General features: G+C 31.7%; 3 protein-coding genes across 9 annotated transcripts; all 3 read right to left on the bottom strand.

Moving 5' to 3' along the window:
- Positions 1 to 142: 142 nt before the first annotated feature.
- On the bottom strand, positions 143 to 2922 carry LOC130667023 (uncharacterized). Its single transcript, XM_057468394.1, has 7 exons — positions 2639 to 2922; positions 2235 to 2569; positions 1758 to 1979; positions 1534 to 1692; positions 1075 to 1462; positions 439 to 1002; positions 143 to 276 (listed from the first exon to the last, which is right to left on the bottom strand). The coding sequence occupies exons 1-7, from the start codon at positions 2775 to 2777 to the stop codon at positions 170 to 172; spliced, it is 1914 nt and encodes a 637-aa protein (XP_057324377.1). The 5' UTR covers positions 2778 to 2922; the 3' UTR covers positions 143 to 169.
- Positions 2923 to 6833: 3911 nt separating this feature from the next.
- Positions 6834 to 9934, bottom strand: LOC130666318 (sodium-independent sulfate anion transporter-like). Its single transcript, XM_057467180.1, has 9 exons — positions 9509 to 9934; positions 9168 to 9400; positions 8897 to 9092; positions 8600 to 8820; positions 8174 to 8513; positions 7802 to 8104; positions 7568 to 7713; positions 7181 to 7511; positions 6834 to 7108 (listed from the first exon to the last, which is right to left on the bottom strand). Coding segments are annotated over exons 1-9 (1950 nt in total). The 5' UTR covers positions 9510 to 9934; the 3' UTR covers positions 6834 to 6929.
- A 686-nt stretch (positions 9935 to 10620) lies between these two features.
- LOC130666320 (uncharacterized) lies at positions 10621 to 17894 on the bottom strand. 7 transcript variants are annotated; one of them, XM_057467184.1, is made up of 12 exons: positions 17753 to 17882; positions 16707 to 17007; positions 15928 to 16033; positions 14825 to 14916; positions 13983 to 14092; positions 13708 to 13830; positions 13282 to 13610; positions 12889 to 13182; positions 12620 to 12810; positions 12361 to 12549; positions 11961 to 12017; positions 10625 to 11260 (listed from the first exon to the last, which is right to left on the bottom strand). In XM_057467184.1, exons 3-12 carry the CDS (start codon positions 16019 to 16021, stop codon positions 11027 to 11029), a joined length of 1713 nt encoding a protein of 570 aa, XP_057323167.1. In that variant the 5' UTR covers positions 16022 to 16033; positions 16707 to 17007; positions 17753 to 17882; the 3' UTR covers positions 10625 to 11026. The 7 variants fall into 7 exon arrangements, with proteins under 7 accessions (XP_057323165.1, XP_057323169.1, XP_057323171.1 ...); XM_057467185.1 differs by lacking the exon at positions 17753 to 17882 and adding an exon at positions 17102 to 17118; XM_057467182.1 differs by lacking the exons at positions 16707 to 17007; positions 17753 to 17882 and adding an exon at positions 16292 to 16584 and having other exon boundaries at positions 10621 to 11260.
- Positions 17895 to 17897: the final 3 nt, after the last annotated feature.

Here is a 17897-nt window from a genome sequence, read left to right as displayed (position 1 = left end):
TATCTACATATATACATTAGACTTTTTTTTTATAAATTAATAATTGTAAAATTTTATATTTCTTTGATATAAAATAAAATATTTAACTAATAAATTATTTGTTAAGTAAAATAAAGATCAACTTTAATTTAATTAAATTAATTAAAATGTGGATGTAAAAATTTTCTAGTCAACCGCATCCTCGAGGAGTGTAAATAATTGAACCTGTTTTTATATTTTCAATAGGAATTATTTCATCAAATTCGACAGCCAGATCTCGGATTAATAGAAATTCGTCTGAAAAAAAAAAGTTTAGTTAAAATTAATTCTATTTTTTATAATTCTCTGCATTGGAACCATGAGTTTAAATATTTGGTCTCATATATTTATCCCAAGTGGTAATCAGGCATTAAAACTCAGAGTTTTCATGCAGGTGATATAGAAATATATAAAATTTACCATCATTTATTCCGAAGTTTCGATCTATTTTCATATCTGAGTATATTTTATCACTATTTGATGAAACTCCTGAAGATGTAGATGGTTTACTATCATTACAATTATTTACTGTACGAGGATCAGTTTTATTTTCCAACTCTTTATCTTGGCCATTTGATAAATTATCTATATCCGCTGGATTAATCTTAACTTTTTTATTTCTATTATTTTCTATTTCAGGTACATTTGCATCATCACTATCTATATCTACAGCTTTTCTTTTATTAGCATCAGGAATAACGTTTAAATCTTCAGTATTATCATCACTTAAATCTACCTCATTATTTATTTCCTCAATCGTGAAATTTAAAAGTGATTTATCATAATCAAGATCAACATTATCTGAGTTTCCAAAACAAGAATCCCCCGTAAGACCTTTAGCTTTGACAAAGCGGCTGTATTTGAAATATTGATTAGGATGATCAATCATTTCAGTCATTTGACAACCATTTATCGTCTCGAAGTACAGAGCACACGCAGTACCACAGTTTCCAAGTCTACTTTCAGTTACGATACTATTCTTATCTAAAAAAATTACGTATTCAAAACTTTAGCAATTAATGTGATAATTTAAACTGATAAAATTTGTTTGCATACCAGGCTCTGGAATTTTCCACTGAGACAATTTCCTGCCAAGATCTTCAATATCAGCAGCATGAGAAATACGAAAAGTACAACCGTTACAGTCTCCAAGTGCTGTTTCAGTATTTCGAATGGTACTGCAACATTTAGGATCATAGTCTCTCTTACTTCCTCTCAATCCATAGGCATGTTCTACGTAATACTTGTACTCTTTATTAAATAACTCGCCGTTTATTGTCTTAGTGAATTCTTTTTTGAATAATTTCAATGATTCTTGAACAGGAAGACCGATTCCCTTCAAAAATAAAGTGTACTGCAGTCGTGATTCGTGCTTCAGATGATGATTTTTACGAAGAACTTCGTGTATATTTCGCATACAAGGTGGAAATGATTTGTCATAGATCTAGAATAAAAAAAAAAATAAATTAATAACTAAATAATAATTAACTTGTTAAAATTATTAATCTAGCCTACTTTCTCGACGTCCTCAGCTGTTATTCCACTATCGTATACTGCCAATTGCTGTACTCTTTTAAAATTATCACGAACACTTTCCATCATGTTAACAAATATATCGTATTGTTCAAAATATTTTTTATATCTCTCCATCAAGTTCACATCCCATGAATTAATCTATTAAGTAATAAACATAATCATTAAATTGCTAATTAATATTAAAGTTTTTGGATTCTACTCACTTGATCTTGTAGATGCTTACGAAATAGAGCAGACAAAACTTTTTTCATTAAAAAAAATGGTATAAAAGCGGTTCCTTTATTAAAATATACTTGATGGGGGTTTATAAATCCTAAGATGATTGCTATTGGAACTTTAAAATATTTAGTCGCATCATAAATACTTTGATTTTGTAAAAAACATATAAGTTTTGGTCTAAGCTTTTGTTTCTCACAGCCGTTTAGCTGCAATAAAATATACAAATAATTATTAATAATTGATGCTACTGAAATTACCCGACGTCTGATGAATTTCTGATTTTTTTTAAAAAACGATAAATTAAAGAGAAAAAATATTTTTTCAAATTGCACTGATAGTTTTACAATTTTTCTACATGCGCATATTTTTAGTTTTTTCGTAAATGATTCGTTGAAAATAAACTAAAAATTGTTGACTCCTTACTAACTTCAGGATCAAAATAATTATATATAAATAAATACCTGAGGATATGGAGTATGAATATTTATGACATTCAGCAGTCCTTCATCATCCAGAGCTGAAACCCGTATATTAAACAATTTTTCCTCGAGCCTCTGGAAATCTTCATAATACTGATCATCGGAAATTAATGCTAATGAGAGTGTGGTAAATGAAGTATGGTCAATTATTCTGTTCTGAAGATCTTCGTCAGAGCATAATTGGTGTCCTTTGCTGTTTATGAGAGTCACGTAATCAAATCTCTCTATTTTTGTTAACCTATTGGTTACAAGTTTGCGTTTCTCTGTAAAACTGAGATTCCAATTGTCTCTAAGGACCGAATTTACAATCTTTAGGACTGTAAATAAAATTATGATATGAATAATAAATAATTTAAAAATTATTTATGATGTTTAATAATAAATACCTTCGATCCTGTCATTTGTGATTGTCAACAAATCTTCCCAAGTTGACGGTGGTGGTACTTTCGAATAGAAATGCAGATCCAGGGGAAAATCAGCTTTCAGTTTTTGTTCAGATAATTTATGACGATTAAAAAACATCATCCGCGGTTTGGTTCAATCATTAATTTTATATTTCTAATTGTCATTTATGAATAAATAATAAGTTAATTAACATGATTTAGAGGCTATAGCAAAAAATACCATTGCCCCTTTCTGTTTTTAAACTAGTCCGACGCATGCGCTCTTGTATTGTTTACGTTGAATTTTGGTTTACTGATTAGGGATGGGCGAAAATAGAAAATATATCGATATATACCGTATCGATATTTTTAAACAATATCGATGTCGGTAGAGTACAAAATATCGATATTTCGATATTTTTACCTCAAGACGCGATTACTGGCAAAATCGTTGAAATATTCGAACATAAAATAGAATAATACATATATAGGGGGGGGGGAGCAAAGCGGGGTACTTAAGAAAATACTAAAGTTTCGAGGACTCAAATACGCTAAATCTTTTTGTTTTTAATGATATTCAAAGTAAATAAACAAAAATTTCAGTTGCCGTTGAAACAAAAAAATTTTTATCTTTGCGGGAAAATTGGGTACCCCTTACGAGTTATCCTAGGAGATAATATCTTATTGAATATATCATAAAATATTTGTCATATTTTATGAGAAAATATTTAACATGTATTTCTTCGAAATTTTATGAGTCTGAATCAGGAATCACATGGACAAATGTAGACCTTTTTCTCATAAAAATTTTATGAGAATTTGTAAGAAAATCTATAATCGAATTAACTTGTGAAAACTTAAAAGATTTAATTTTAATTTAAAAGCTATGTGACTTATGAGTTTTTGTAAATTTTAGTTAGAAGGCTATTACTTATAAAATATTATGGAGTACTTATGAGATTTTATAAATAATTTCCATTAGACATAAAATATTAGTTTTATCAGATTCATTTAAAAATAATTGCTTAACTTCATTTTTTTTTTATAAGAATTTACACCAAAAATACTAATATTATCACTATTTCTTGTACTTTAAATATTTTAACCGTTCGGAGATGAGTGAAAATATAAGTTTTTATGTGATTTTTTACAAACCCAGTAATGTATCATGCCCCATTTTTTTTTTTTTTTGGTGCAAGATACATTATTTTTTTGTAGTGATATTGCATTTTTTTGGTTAAACAGAATAAAATTTCTCGGAACAAGTACTATTCTTTTCACGCAAGTTTTTTTGTATTCTCCGACCAAAATAACAAAAGTTGTTTAAGCCAAGAGAAAAAATTTCTCGGGAGAAAAGATCGATATGGAGAAGGGGAAAGTCACCGGTGCTAGGCAGCAGCAGCGGGAGTAGTTCGGTGCTCGCCACGAGATCGCGCCTACGATTTGTAGTGTCCCTGGTAAGACATTTGTTTCAGAAGTGTTATATTCCAAATTTCAATACTGATCGTTGTCTCATAGCCAATTTTTTTTATGAGATTTTATAAGACCTTTTTCACAGGGGTGCCTCACGAATTTTTCGTGCAAGTTTAGAACGTCGACATGATGAGAAACTTCTTGAAGTTCTTTGGTGAGCTTCTTATAATCGTTCACGATAGCATCCAAACTTTTCGTCAACTTTGTCATTTTCTGCAGGCTTTCAGTGCAAAGGCTGCATCTATCCTTTAGTCTACATATTTTCAATTCAATTTCTTCTGGAACGGTTTGAGTCGTCGATTCCGTAATCTCACATAAGGGGCACTGAAACAGAATAAATAAATAATAATGATTAATGTTAATAAATTGAATGATGAATACAAAAAAAAGTTAATAAATTAAAATGGATAACAGAATAAATAAAATCAAATCAAATGAAATATTAATTTCAAATACCTCTGGGTGCGGGCATACATCTAAGCAGTTTTTTTCGTTTTTTATAACTACTCGCTCCAGCTCGGTTGTTTTGGATGTTAGAAGGCAGTTGCCACAAATTTGCACAGAAGCCATTTTAATTAATTAATTTTTTGTGTGATTTGGTCTGCCTCACAATGGCTTGTGACTTGATCTTCTTGCCGGTACCTACGGGTGTCAAAAAATTGATCTTCTGCACATGTTCAGATCAGGTCAGCCAATTAAATTAGAAGTTAAATATTATTTTTATTTCCAGAAATGAAAATAACAAATTATCATGTGGGATAGTGTGATTGTTCGCAGTAAAATTCTGAAGGGGATCTCTGCAATACAATCGCCATCCAATGACTCTTTATGAACTAAAATCTTTACGCGTTCACAGTCGACAGAATAAGCTGAAAATCTTGAGCCGGCGGCTCAACGTTCGCAGGTATAAGTCAGCCTTCTATCCTTTAATTTCTCTTGTGAGCGTAAAATAACCTCACTAAGAATTATACAAAGTGGCATGTGGTCCTAATGGGACGATAGCTAGTAAGCAATAAAACTTGTAGTGTTTTATAAGTAATAATACAATTACTTAGCGATTATATCTAATGTGTGTATAATATATAACCTCAATAACTTAATAGCCTCATAATCTCACAAATATTGATAGTGGTCTCACAGTACGAGTGGTGTCTAATAAGTAAGGAAACAACTACTTATCATATTATTTTTTGATCAAATATCGATTCTTAAAATGGATCGCGGATTGTGTCTAAATTGGAATGATGCCAATGGCTGTAAGTGTTCATTAAGAATAAGTGCCATTTCACCTTTATACGAAGCCATCAGAGTCAATAACGTTGATCTTATTGACAATTTATTAAAACAAGGAGAAAACGTCAATGGTTCTGTGCTACTTAATGGACCATTTGCTGGTTACACTATACTGCATTTTGCTTGTATGTCTGAAGATTATAGTTTCGTAATACATTTACTTTTCGTATACAATGCTAATCCTAATACAGAAGCTGCAGATGGTGTTCTGCCAATTACTGTGGCTGTTTTATCCAAAAAAAATATAATTGTCGAATTACTTTTAAGAGCTGGCGCAAATGTCGACGAGGAGCTTAGCAACTCTATTCAGATAAAGTATAAAAGTAGTTTCAAATCTCCAGAAGATGAGTGGTGCAAAGATTTCGGCTCTCGAATGACCTTATTAACTTATGCGGTTCTTAACAATCATATTGAATTAGTGGATATTTTATTAAAATACCACGCTGATTGGAAAATAAGAAGCCGGTCAAACAAAACATTATTGATGTGTGCAGTTGATAAACTTCAGGACAACATCGTGGAATCCTTGGTCAAAGTAATGAGTAAAGATGATATAAACCTTCGCGACAATGATGGCTTTACCGCACTTCATTATCTGGTTAAGAGGAATGAATTAAAATGTAGATACGACGCCAGTACATTAAAGACTGGGCCGATAATAAACATCTTGTTGCTCCTTGTTAGGGCTGGAGCTGACATAAATATCACGATAAACGGAGATCCAGGAACGTTATTCTTAAATATAGCCGCTTATCGTGGTATGTCTCCCATAACATTCACCCTAATAAGGGATCAAAAGTTTTCGGCAAATTTTAAACCTCTATTTTATGCATCAAAGACAGATGATAAACTAGCATATGACCCAAACTACAATAGAGATACCATAAGATCATTGAAAGATTCAATAAAAGCATTAATTGTACAGGTTATGAAGGATCTACGACTCAGGCAGAGACTCGGTTTACCTGTACTCGAAGAAGAAGTACTGATTATGGATAATTTACTTAAAACAGGATTTCTACCGGGCTGGAGTTTAAAATCAATAGACTCAGAAGTAAATATCTTGTTTGATGTATTGAAGCGCAACTTGATAACTTTTGATGGTCAAAGTATGTCTAGCTATGATGTTTTAAGCACAAGTAATAGAAAATTTTTACAATTAGCAAAAAATCACAGCTTTTGTACAGCTATACATTCTCTCCGCAAGAAGGGATTATTATATTCTAAGTTAATCAATTTACATTTAGAGGAAGCTAAGAAACACATTGAAATTCTTAATAAATTTAAAGAGAAATCTTTTTATATAACTAAGACTTTTCATTATCTACCATTTGACTGTGTATGGGAAATTATCATGTATTTATCCTGCAGTGATCTGGAGAATTTCATTGACGCATTAATTCCAAAAGAAAAGTCAGAAAAAAATGAGACCGTACTAATGAAATAGTGTTAAGTTAAATTTTACAATTAAGTCAATTGTATCAGTTGTATATGAATATTTAATTTTTTTATTGTAAATAACAATTTATCAACAATTAGATTTAACTTGACTGGTTTTTTTATCACTCGCCAAAAGAGATTCTTGCTCTGCGGGTACTGGTAACTCTTTATTATTTTCTTTTTGACTAGTCGAATCACTCGATTTATTTAATAATTCTGCAAATGATTGATTTTTCAATCGAGAAATCTTTTCATTGATCTTCAAATCTAAAAAGAAAATGATTTAATTATAAAAGTACAAGAAGAAGACTACGAAATAAAAGTAATTGAATAACGTACTGTTAAGCATGTTCATAAGATCGTCTTGACTATCAGCTGCCTTGAAAGTTTCCATCCCACTGAGACTTATAATCGATGCAACGACAGTTGAACTGACATTTGAAAATATCAATGCTTGGGATTTACCTTCAAACACAGATAATAGACCTTGTATTCCTTTGGCAGCAGTGTAATCAATTCCTTGGAGTCGATCAAAGTCAACGACCACAGGATAAACGCCTTTGGCTTCTTTTCGAGCAACATTATTTATTTTATTTATCAGATACGTCACCGCTGGATAAAAAAGGCCGATATCTGGTTTTACTATTACATATTTAAGTCCATAAGCCGTCTGAAATGTATTTATAAATATTATTTAATCAACAAACATCTTTTTAAATTTAATACCTTGCGTTTTTCGATTGTGACAGATGGTCGGGCCGAAAGATAGAGCAGAAGTAATGCATTCGATAGAGTTCCGAATAAAAGACCGGATTCTACATTAACAAAAATGCTTATGAAAAATGTTATACCCGCAGTAAACATGTCTCTTTCTGAAAAAAAAAACGAAGAAAACCTCAATGAATTTCTATATAACGCTGGACATTCAAATAAAATCTTTGAAAATTAAAATTCACTTACTGCTGCCCTTCCATAATATTTTAATTAATTTAAAGTCAATTAAAAATAGGACTGCACTAATAAGTACAGCAGACAGTGAAGCTTTCGGTATAAAACCAAAGTAAGGAGTAAGAAAACTCAATGCAAGAAGAGCCATTGTTCCGGAGTAAAGTCCAGCCATGGGTGTCTGGATACCACTTGCACTTCCTACAGCACTTCGAGTAAAAGCACCGGATGTCGGCATTGATGATACGAAAGATCCAGCAATATTACAAACACCCAGAGTCAACATTTCTTGAGTTGCTTCCACTGATCCGTCACGCACTGATTGATAAGTAAATCGTAAAATTATATTTTCATTGTTTTTATAAAAAATTTATTTTAAATCCTCACCAAACGCTTTAGCGATAGCAACATTTGTTAACACGGCAACCAAAGGTACCATGAAAATTCCACTTCCTAGATGAGAGCACATGTCAATAAAACTGTACGTCACATTGCCAACTTGTGATGAAAAATGCGGTGGAGTAAATTTCGGAAGACCAGGAGTAACAGAACCTGATGTTAGAAATAATGGATTTCCATTTTTATGCTGCTGAAATGTTATTGCTGAAGCAACAAAAACAATTATTGCATTTCGTGATATCGAAAGCAGCCACAAGGTCTTTTTTAATAGACGACCCCACGACTTATTCCTGCTCTTAACTTTAGAACAGTCAATGTCTTTTAATTTCTGCAATTGAATAATTGCACATCAATTAATTTACTCTAATTATTTATTAATTAATTTATCATTATCAATTATTAAATTATACTCACCCGGAATGACAGTAAAAAAATAATACAAGACACTCCGAGTACTGTGTCATTAATTCGTATTTTTCGCCAATTGTCAATTAATTTTCTAATTCCCTCAACAAGATTTTCGCACTTAAATCTAAGACCCAAAAGTCCGGGTAATTGTGAAATAATAATAATAATTGACGTTGCCGATGTGAACCCAGAAGTTACAGGTATTGATATCAAATCAACCAGAAATCCTATTGACAATAAAAATAATCTACTGAATAATAGAATAATTAAATTTTTAAAAAATAATTGTAAATTAATAGCAACCTAGATTCATCAGTCCCATCAATAGCTCAGCGCATCCTGCTAGAAAACACAGAAGGATAACGAAATCAACTGGCATATCACGAGTATATTCCACAGTAACAAGAGACATCAGCGATGTTGCGCCAATTGACACCTCTTTGATAGTCCCAAAGATAACGTAGATAAAGCCGCCGAAAAATGATGAGTACAACCCATACTGCAATTCAAAATAATTAAAAAATCTGTCTCAATGCTTCTTAAAACTGCAGTTGTCGTCTAGTCGTAAAAATACCTGGGGAGTCAAACCAGCAAGTGCAGAGTACGCGATACTCTGGGGTATCATCGTCAATCCCAGAGTAATTCCAGCAATAAAATCTGAAACTGCGTAAAACCGCGAGTACTTTGGTAACCATCGCGTAACAGGAACGTGCTGATGAACAAAACGTTTTAATTTTGATTGTTGCTTGGGATAATTTAGCTCCAGATCTACGGACCCTTCATTCTGCGCGGAATCTTTCGAGCTCACTGAATATAAATATTGTTTAAATTTATCAACAGTATTATTAATAACAATAAAAATAAGTATCCACTTGATAATTATCTATTAAAGGATAGACTGATTGATGAACTTACTGATTGTTGTTAGCGAAATAAAAGAGTATCATTTATCACCAGTCTCACAGAAGCTACACTAACTGATTATCAATTTCATTGTTGTGACACAGACTCATAAGCCTTTTTTTTTATTATTTTTTATTTACCTTTCATTAAAGTTGTATATCTATAATCATATTATTTATCTTTATTTAATGTCGCTTTTTGACAGACTTGATAAACAAGAGATGAGGTAGATAAGAAATGATTTTAATATGAGCAAGTGAATGAAAACCTTGAATGCTATTTCAATGTTCCAAGTCGAGAAGAGTGATAACTAGCACAATTTATACCAACTAATCGTGTGGGCATTACATCTAACACTTTATTCATCTAACGCATTTATCACCGGATTAGAGAAGCACCTAACAGCATTCATGGACCAGCGAGATTAATTTACATTTTTAAATTGAAGTAATCATAAATATTCATTATTTTTAACTTTATTTATCTATTATTTATGTTTATTTATTTAGATTTTTAAACTGACAATATATTTATACATAATTTAACAATAATTATTTATAACGACTATTTTAGATAGATAATTAACTTTTGTAAAAACAATATTTTATTAAGTAGTAAATCAATTAAAATTATTCCTGTATTAATTTCATATTTAAGTTAAAGAATTTTTTTATTGAGAAGAAAATCGAAATTTATTTACAGTACTCAAAAAAAAAGCAGACCATAATATTTTATGATACTGAAGTTAGCAGACGTCTAATAATTTTTGGATTTTTTTTTAGACGGTAAATTTGAAAAAAGAAAAAATTTGAAAAATTGCACCTGTAGTTTTTTAAATTTTCTACAAGTGCATATTTTTAGATTTTTTTTTTTTTTGTGATTAATTTGCTAAAAAAAAAGTCCAAAAATTTTTAATTGTCTGCTAACTTCAGGATCATTATTTTATGATACTGAAGTTAGCAGACGTCTAATAATTTTTGGATTTTTTTTTAGACGGTAAATTTGAAAAAAAAAAAAATTTGAAAAATTGCACCTGTAGTTTTTTAAATTTTCTACAAGTGCATATTTTTAGATTTTTTTTTTTTGTGATTAATTTGCTAAAAAAAAAGTCCAAAAATTTTTAATTGTCTGCTAGCTTCAGGATCATAATATTTTGGGCTTCAAAAATTTATTGGATTTAAAATTTCTTGTAAGAATAAAATAAAATATTTTTTCTCAGTAGACAAAACAAAAATGACTATTTATTTATTTGTTTATACTTTTAAATTTAAATATTTATAAAATGCATTTTAAAAAATTTTAAATAAAATTTAATTAACAGCTCACAGTATTTGAAAAACCAAATAAAAATAATTTATAGAATTATCTAAAAAGATAAATATTAGGTATAAAAAAATGTAAACCGTCAAATAAAAAGCATTATCAGAGTTCTTGTGTAAATAATAAGTTATTATTATTATTATTTAATAACGGAAATATTTATTTTATAAATATCTCTCACGATCATATGATTTCCTGATTAAGTTAAAATTAACGCAGCTTCTTATTGACTTCGTCTATCATTTCGTCTACTCGTCGCGATGTACCGCGGAATTTATTTGGCTCCGGACCGATCATTTGGATCAATTGCGGCACTTCGTGACCGCTTATTTGAGTGAATCGTGCAAGTGCCTTCATACACGCGAACAAATGTTCCTCGGATGGGCTGCCATTGAAGTACTGGAGCAGTGCCATTGTTAACTCCACAGCGACATCATCAAACACCTGAAATAATAATTTCATAAAGATATTTAATATTTAAATACATTAACAAATAATTTGCATAACAATTACACAATAAACCAACAAAATAATTATAAAATAAATATTTAATTAATTAATAATAATCTTTTGTATAAAGATTGTAAACAATAACAAACAAGTTACCTTATTTAAACAATAATACACTTATCCAAAAAATTAAAGGAACAAGAAAATTTTATAAATTTTTTAGTGATTTTTGGAAGGCTGTATTTTCGTAAAAAATGATCGCATCGAAAAAATAAAAAAAGCAAATTGAAGCTTGAAATCTCTAGTTTGAAGATCTTCCAGCAAAATATTTTTTTGAGCCACGGTTTTTGCGGAATCATATTTTCTTTCATTTTTGCGTTAGTTATTAGTTTTTTTGAAAAAATTTTTCCCGGCCCCGTAGACCTAAAAAACAAAACCAAAAAATTTAGAAAAATTTTGTCTCGACTTTTTTCTTATGATTCCGCAAAAACCGTGGCTCAAAAAAATATTTTGCTGGAAGATCTTCAAACTAGAGATTTCAAGCTTCAATTTGCTTTTTTTATTTTTTCGATGCGATCATTTTTCACGAAAATACAGCCTTCCAAAAATCACTAAAAAATTTATAAAATTTTATTGTTCCTTTAATTTTTTGGATAAGTGTAAATAAACTAACAGATTTAAAAAATAAAAATACCTTAGAACTGCTACCTTTCGGTAAAAGTTGCCGTAGCTTTTTGTTTTTGTTCATTTTCTGAAAAAATATCCACAAACTCTACAGAAAAATTTACTTTTTAAACTGATTACCGAAAAGCAATTTTATTTTTAGCGACAGAAATACTTTTTTTGTTTATTTAGATTTTTTTTAATAAATTAATGCGTTAATCATTCATATATTTATGTAACAATAATTTTTTTAAAATGTTTGTTTATGAAAGGCAGCACTTCTATTTGTAAATAAATTAGTCGTTTGCTTGTGACTGTTATCAGCGGATTCAGGCATTACAATGGGTTACGACAACTTTACCATTTAATAAATAAATATGTATTTAACATCAATTACACAAAGCGAGAAGGATACAGACCACAGTTTTTACCTCCTTGCAAGCAAGGTTGTGAATAATCGCCGCACCACAAGCCTGAAGATCTGCTGATTCTGATAGTAGTGAGTGTACTGCTATTTTTGTAGTTACTCTGATATTACTGATACCTTGGTTGTTGTGCTGCCACTCGGAAATGTAAAGTAACCACTCGGAGCTACTCAGATTTTCAAACATGTTAGTTATCTGTAGAAAAAAATAGAAAAATCATAGGTAATATTAAGTTGTAACTTTAAAAATTTAATGAAAAACTTACGAATTGAGCTAGAGGAAGTTGTTCTTCAGGAGAATGGCGGTCAATGTCAAAAGCATAATTCATTATCGTATGCTCTCGTCTGTCTTGATGCAGCAGAAGAATAACATCATCTTTGAGCGCCGCTATTGCAAGAATATTCAACAGTTTAACTTTTGCCGCAGTGTCCAATGACTTGTCATACAAAATTCGCCCTGTTAAGTAAATATCAACAGTCAGTAAGCATCAATTACTAAAAAATTTGATTAACAATAATGGAAAATGAAATTTACCAATGAAATTTAAAAAATTATCACCCAATGCCCAAGAGCCTTCATTCTCCAACGCATACTGACGCAGTTCATCTAAATTTGTTATTTCAGTTTCGTTGAGTTTTCCTTCGAGCAAACGACAAAGAGCATCGAACTCTGCCGTAAGATCAGTCAAGTCTTTGAACACAATCGGAGGATCTCTTTGACGTTTTCTTTCCTCAAGCTCCCGTCTTTCTTCAGCTTCCATCTGGAGAACACGATCAGAGGGTAACATTTCAGCGCCCATGTCTCCGTTCGCTGATTGCATTTCCGCTACTAAAATATTCAGTTTAAAAATAATTAAATGAAAAATTATTGCAACACAATCCCAGTAAATATCAACACTTAAATAAATAAATAAATAAATAAATTAACCTTCACTGTCTGCCATCGTAGAATAATTACTAGGTCCTGTACTGTTACTGTCACTACCACTGGTCCCTTTAGATTTATCGTGTTTTTCCTTCTTCTTCTTTTTCTTTTTCCGCTCCTTCTTAGCAAGTTTCTCGTTCAAAACGTTTCGCCTTTCCTCCAAAGCTATTGAATTGAGCCGGGCTTCCTCGATCGCCGTATTAAGAAGCTGATACTCGGGTGAAACCTCACGTTGAATCCTTGGCTCGACGAATCTGTGCCCGACTGTGAATCCAGCACTCGCACTGTTTCCGAGGGTCTCTATCAGTGGTGCTAATGCCTGTCCTACGGGCCTGCATGAGACAAGTTGTGTCAAGTTGTTTAACTATTAATAACTATGACTCTCTCGTTACTACTTTTTTATTTTCTCCCGCCTTGGATGACACTCACGTCTTGATTATTTCTTCAGGTAAGTCGAGAATGTATTTCGGAATGCCACTGCCCACCAGGAAGCTGCTCACCTCGTCAGAGAAATTGTTGCAGTTTACTCGCAGCAGATGATACGTCCCAGCGCTGTGCCAAAAACAAAACCAATGAGTAGGCGTGTTTATTCAACATCGATTCATAAAATCATCATCTTTTATTAGACTTTTAATTATTTTTATATAAATAAATCCAGACAAAGGTTTAAAAATAAAAAATATATAAACAAGACAAATACTCACGCAAATTTCGATGTTCCCAAACCGTTGATGTACTCCAGAAATACCGAGTAGGGTAAAAATGTATCTCCGAGCTTTTCTACTCTCAGAGGTTCACCTAGAACTGTACCGCCCTGTTAAATAAAAATAATATTAAGTATAAAATACTTAAAACTGTTATTTCATTTTACGTATCTTATTCTATTTATAAAAATTTGTTATTTTGGAGCGAACTCTAACGCAATAGTAACTAATAACTAAAAATAAACTCGCGCGTACCGACTTTCGACAATTTGTGTAATAATAATTAAATTAATATAATAATAAAAATAATAATTAGAAAAAAAACACACGTAAAGTAAATAATAAAATTACACGAACACTTGGACACTAGCAATTAATATTTTTCCAAGGACTGGGTGGGCGACAGCATCCAGAGTCCGGGTTTTGATGATACCAATAATGCCAAGAAAGGTAATAAATATTGTATGGGAATGAGGGTGGGGTAGTGGGAGGTATTTAGTTTAGAATAAAGAAAGACACGGGTAAAAAGACGCGTTACGCGGGACTTACCGGCGTGATTCGCTCGCAAGGAGTTGTGACCAGGAAGCGTATGGGACGTGAGAGAGAGAGGCTCAAGTGAGAGTAGCTCGAGTTGGGTAAAATTATTTTTGGAAGCGCCCGGACCAAATTTAGTCCACGTCTCAGAACAAGCTCGTATCGTATGGCTCGGCTTCTGAGGTTTCATCGTGACTAGTTTTTTTTTTTTCTATTTTACTCCGTCATAATAACAATGAGTAAAAATTAAGGCGCTCATGCTGATGGACAGATAAATAAATATTTAAAGTGATCAATCAAGTGCTTACTGGTCGGATACTCTGTATCCCAGATGGCCCGAAGAAATATTCACGACCGTAGGCGACGATCGCCGTATGCCAAATCCCGTCTATGTGTCGACCTGAAACAATTAAATGTTAATAATTATATCTGCACATTAACAAGGAAATGCCTAAGGTATAATTTGTAACTTGTCAACCCAATTTCTAAATATAACAAAATTAAACTCGCTTCCTCATTTTAGAGACCGTGTGGCACCCAGTAATAGATCATGATAAATAGTATGTGAAGCCAAATTGAGAACAAATATCTCGAGATCCAGCTGAGAGGGTCAAAAACTTTATGTCTATAAATGATGAAGATGATGGGTAGCAAGGACCTCTCGGATCAGTTTTAACGGCTTGATAAAATTCAAGGGTCTTCTGAAGAGAATCTATAACCCGATAAATCATTACATGCGTAAATTATAAATAGATAAAAAAAATATTGTTTTGTCTTATTTTAATGAACCTTGAGACAAGTAAGAATAATACTCGGTCTTATTATACGCAATTCCATGTGATTTTACAAGCGCTTCCGCGATAATACATGCCAAAGCGTATAAATAATTCATCGGTCTTTCTTTGTTATAAATTATTTTCATTTACCAAATATATGGCCAAGCAAAATAAAACTCAAATATTAATGCATATAAATTTTTACTGGAATAAACAGTCTGTGTCATTGCAAGTATTTACAAACAACTTTAAAAAAAAATAATTTAAAATAGATAGTGATTTAAACTTTCTCAGTAAGATCATGGACCAAGTGGATTTGGCAGCTCGACCAACCGATGACGTTTTAAATTAATTTTATTGGTTAATGTATATTTAATAAAAAGTTGATATTGGCCATGATACCGCTGTATCACAGGTATAAAAATGTACCCGATGACCAGTGAGCACGTGAGTTTTATTTAGATTATATTTTTGTACCGCTCTCGCGTCGTAACGTCCAGTTTCTTCTTCTTCTTTCTCAATATTAATAAAATTTTTCATCTTTATTTTTATATTCTGCGAAGACGTTACTCGCCTCTTTGTGTACTGACCGGATATTTTAAGTACAAAAATATAAATAAATATGTCTTATATACCTATAAGAAGTTGAGACATTATTGCAGCAGCCCCTTTGGACAAATCGTACACGTAAAGCTCAACTTTGGTTCCCATTTCTTCATTGTCATCCATGGTTCTGTGTCTCTAAAAATAAAAATTAATCATTAATTAGTTTATTTATAATTAAAGTATAATAATAAATTTAATGATTATAAATTCCCTGGTGGAAATTTTCCGGACTTTTCTCTGAAAAACTCTGAAAAAGTCTTTAGAGCTTTGAAAAAGTCTTTAGAATTTTAGAACTGAGTTTTTCAGAGAAAATTCCGAAAAATTTCCACCAGGGTTTGAATCGGGTGAATAAATTTAGCGAGCGAAAATATCTGATGACTGATAAGTACTCACAGAAATTGGAGGTAAACTCCAAATGTATCTCAACATTATGATAAATAATTGTATATCACTTTTAACAGGATGTAGTTTAGATAATAGATCGGAATGAACAAACTAACAACCGGTACAAGAATAGGAGTGTTAAAATATTCGGACATTGACTCAAGCGGTCATCACCCGTACCAATGGAAGTGAAGAGCAACAACAAGTACGACAAGTAAAGACAACAAGAGGGTGATAGATCTTGGATCGACAAATTCAATTAGCAGTGAGTGATGTTATCCACGTCAACTGATCAGCTGATATTTAAATTGACACGCGAGGATAAATTAGTGACCACTCATTACTTTTTTTATTGTCAAACGACTGGAAGCTGATACCAGCAAATACTGATGATACAAATTACAAGTATGTGGAGAATACTTACAGTTAAAATTTACGAGCAAGATGACGATGATGATGATGGATAATAAATATATTACACCGTTTAAATAAAAGCAGTCGCCTAAGCTAGATGACTACTGGCTTCCAAATGGATCCTCGACAGCTTAACTCTCGCGACGAGGACGAAGAATAAGAAGAAGAGGAAGAGGAAGAAGTATAAGAAGTAATGGACAAAGACGAAGAGAGGGCGGTGGTAATTCTTGGCAAGAAGAAACAGTTAAACTCTAGCTCAGCCACTAGGTAAACTTTGGGCCATCAGCAATAACTACCAGCGGCGTTTAAATCTACAAAAGTAAATAAAAATTATAGAGCAGAACTAGGTCATCCAGGAACTTTTAGATCGTTCTCATTACCGTTAATAGAAACTTAAAATTTTACCAAGACATTTTCATTTGAATTAAAACCCGCCTCTCTTTTCTGCTTGTTATTGTTATTATTTTTTTTTTCAATGCGCAATTTTAAACCTGCGCAAGCCAATGCAGCAACGTGCTAAAAAATTTATGTCAATTACAATAACGACACGCGAGAGAGACAAAATACAAATCATCAAAGCTCTTCCTCATTAGACATCACCTTCATTATTAGTCATTTTATCTATCAAGTAAAGTATTTTATCATCAACAAAATTTATCATTAGACCAACGAAAAAATTTATAACTTATATAAATATATACATATATAACCGTAGACGGCAGTTGGTAAATGACCCTGTGAAGTGTAGATATATATCTATAATATATATATATATATATCGACGCATGCTAGCCTTGCTCCATCATTACTCATTACTCATTAGTCGCTTCTTGCTTAAGTTAATTAATAAAATAAAGCTCACGCGCGCATTAATTTTAAGCTCAGCTGTTTAAATAAAAATAAAAAAAATAATTGATAAATAAAAATATATATATAATTACCCAAGAAACGCACTATAGAGCGAAAAAAGGAGTACAAGTTTCATTGTACATTATCATATATACGCTTACTCATTCTTGATACTCCAAAGACCAAGAAGTTAATTCACGTACATACCTCACGGATAGTGTGTCGTCTGGTCGTCTGATGGTGTTGGTAATAAATCAGACAAAGAATTAACGTGTGGAGACGAAGACAACGTGACTACTAACACAACAAAAATCCTGCTGATTGCTGACTGATTTATCTGATATATATTATG

The sequence above is a fragment of the Microplitis mediator genome, chromosome 4 (genome assembly GCF_029852145.1).
Source record: "Microplitis mediator isolate UGA2020A chromosome 4, iyMicMedi2.1, whole genome shotgun sequence".
NCBI classification, from domain to species: Eukaryota; Metazoa; Arthropoda; class Insecta; order Hymenoptera; family Braconidae; genus Microplitis; species Microplitis mediator.
Note: the sequence above shows the minus strand (reverse complement) of the source record. Positions and strands in the feature narration are given on the sequence as shown.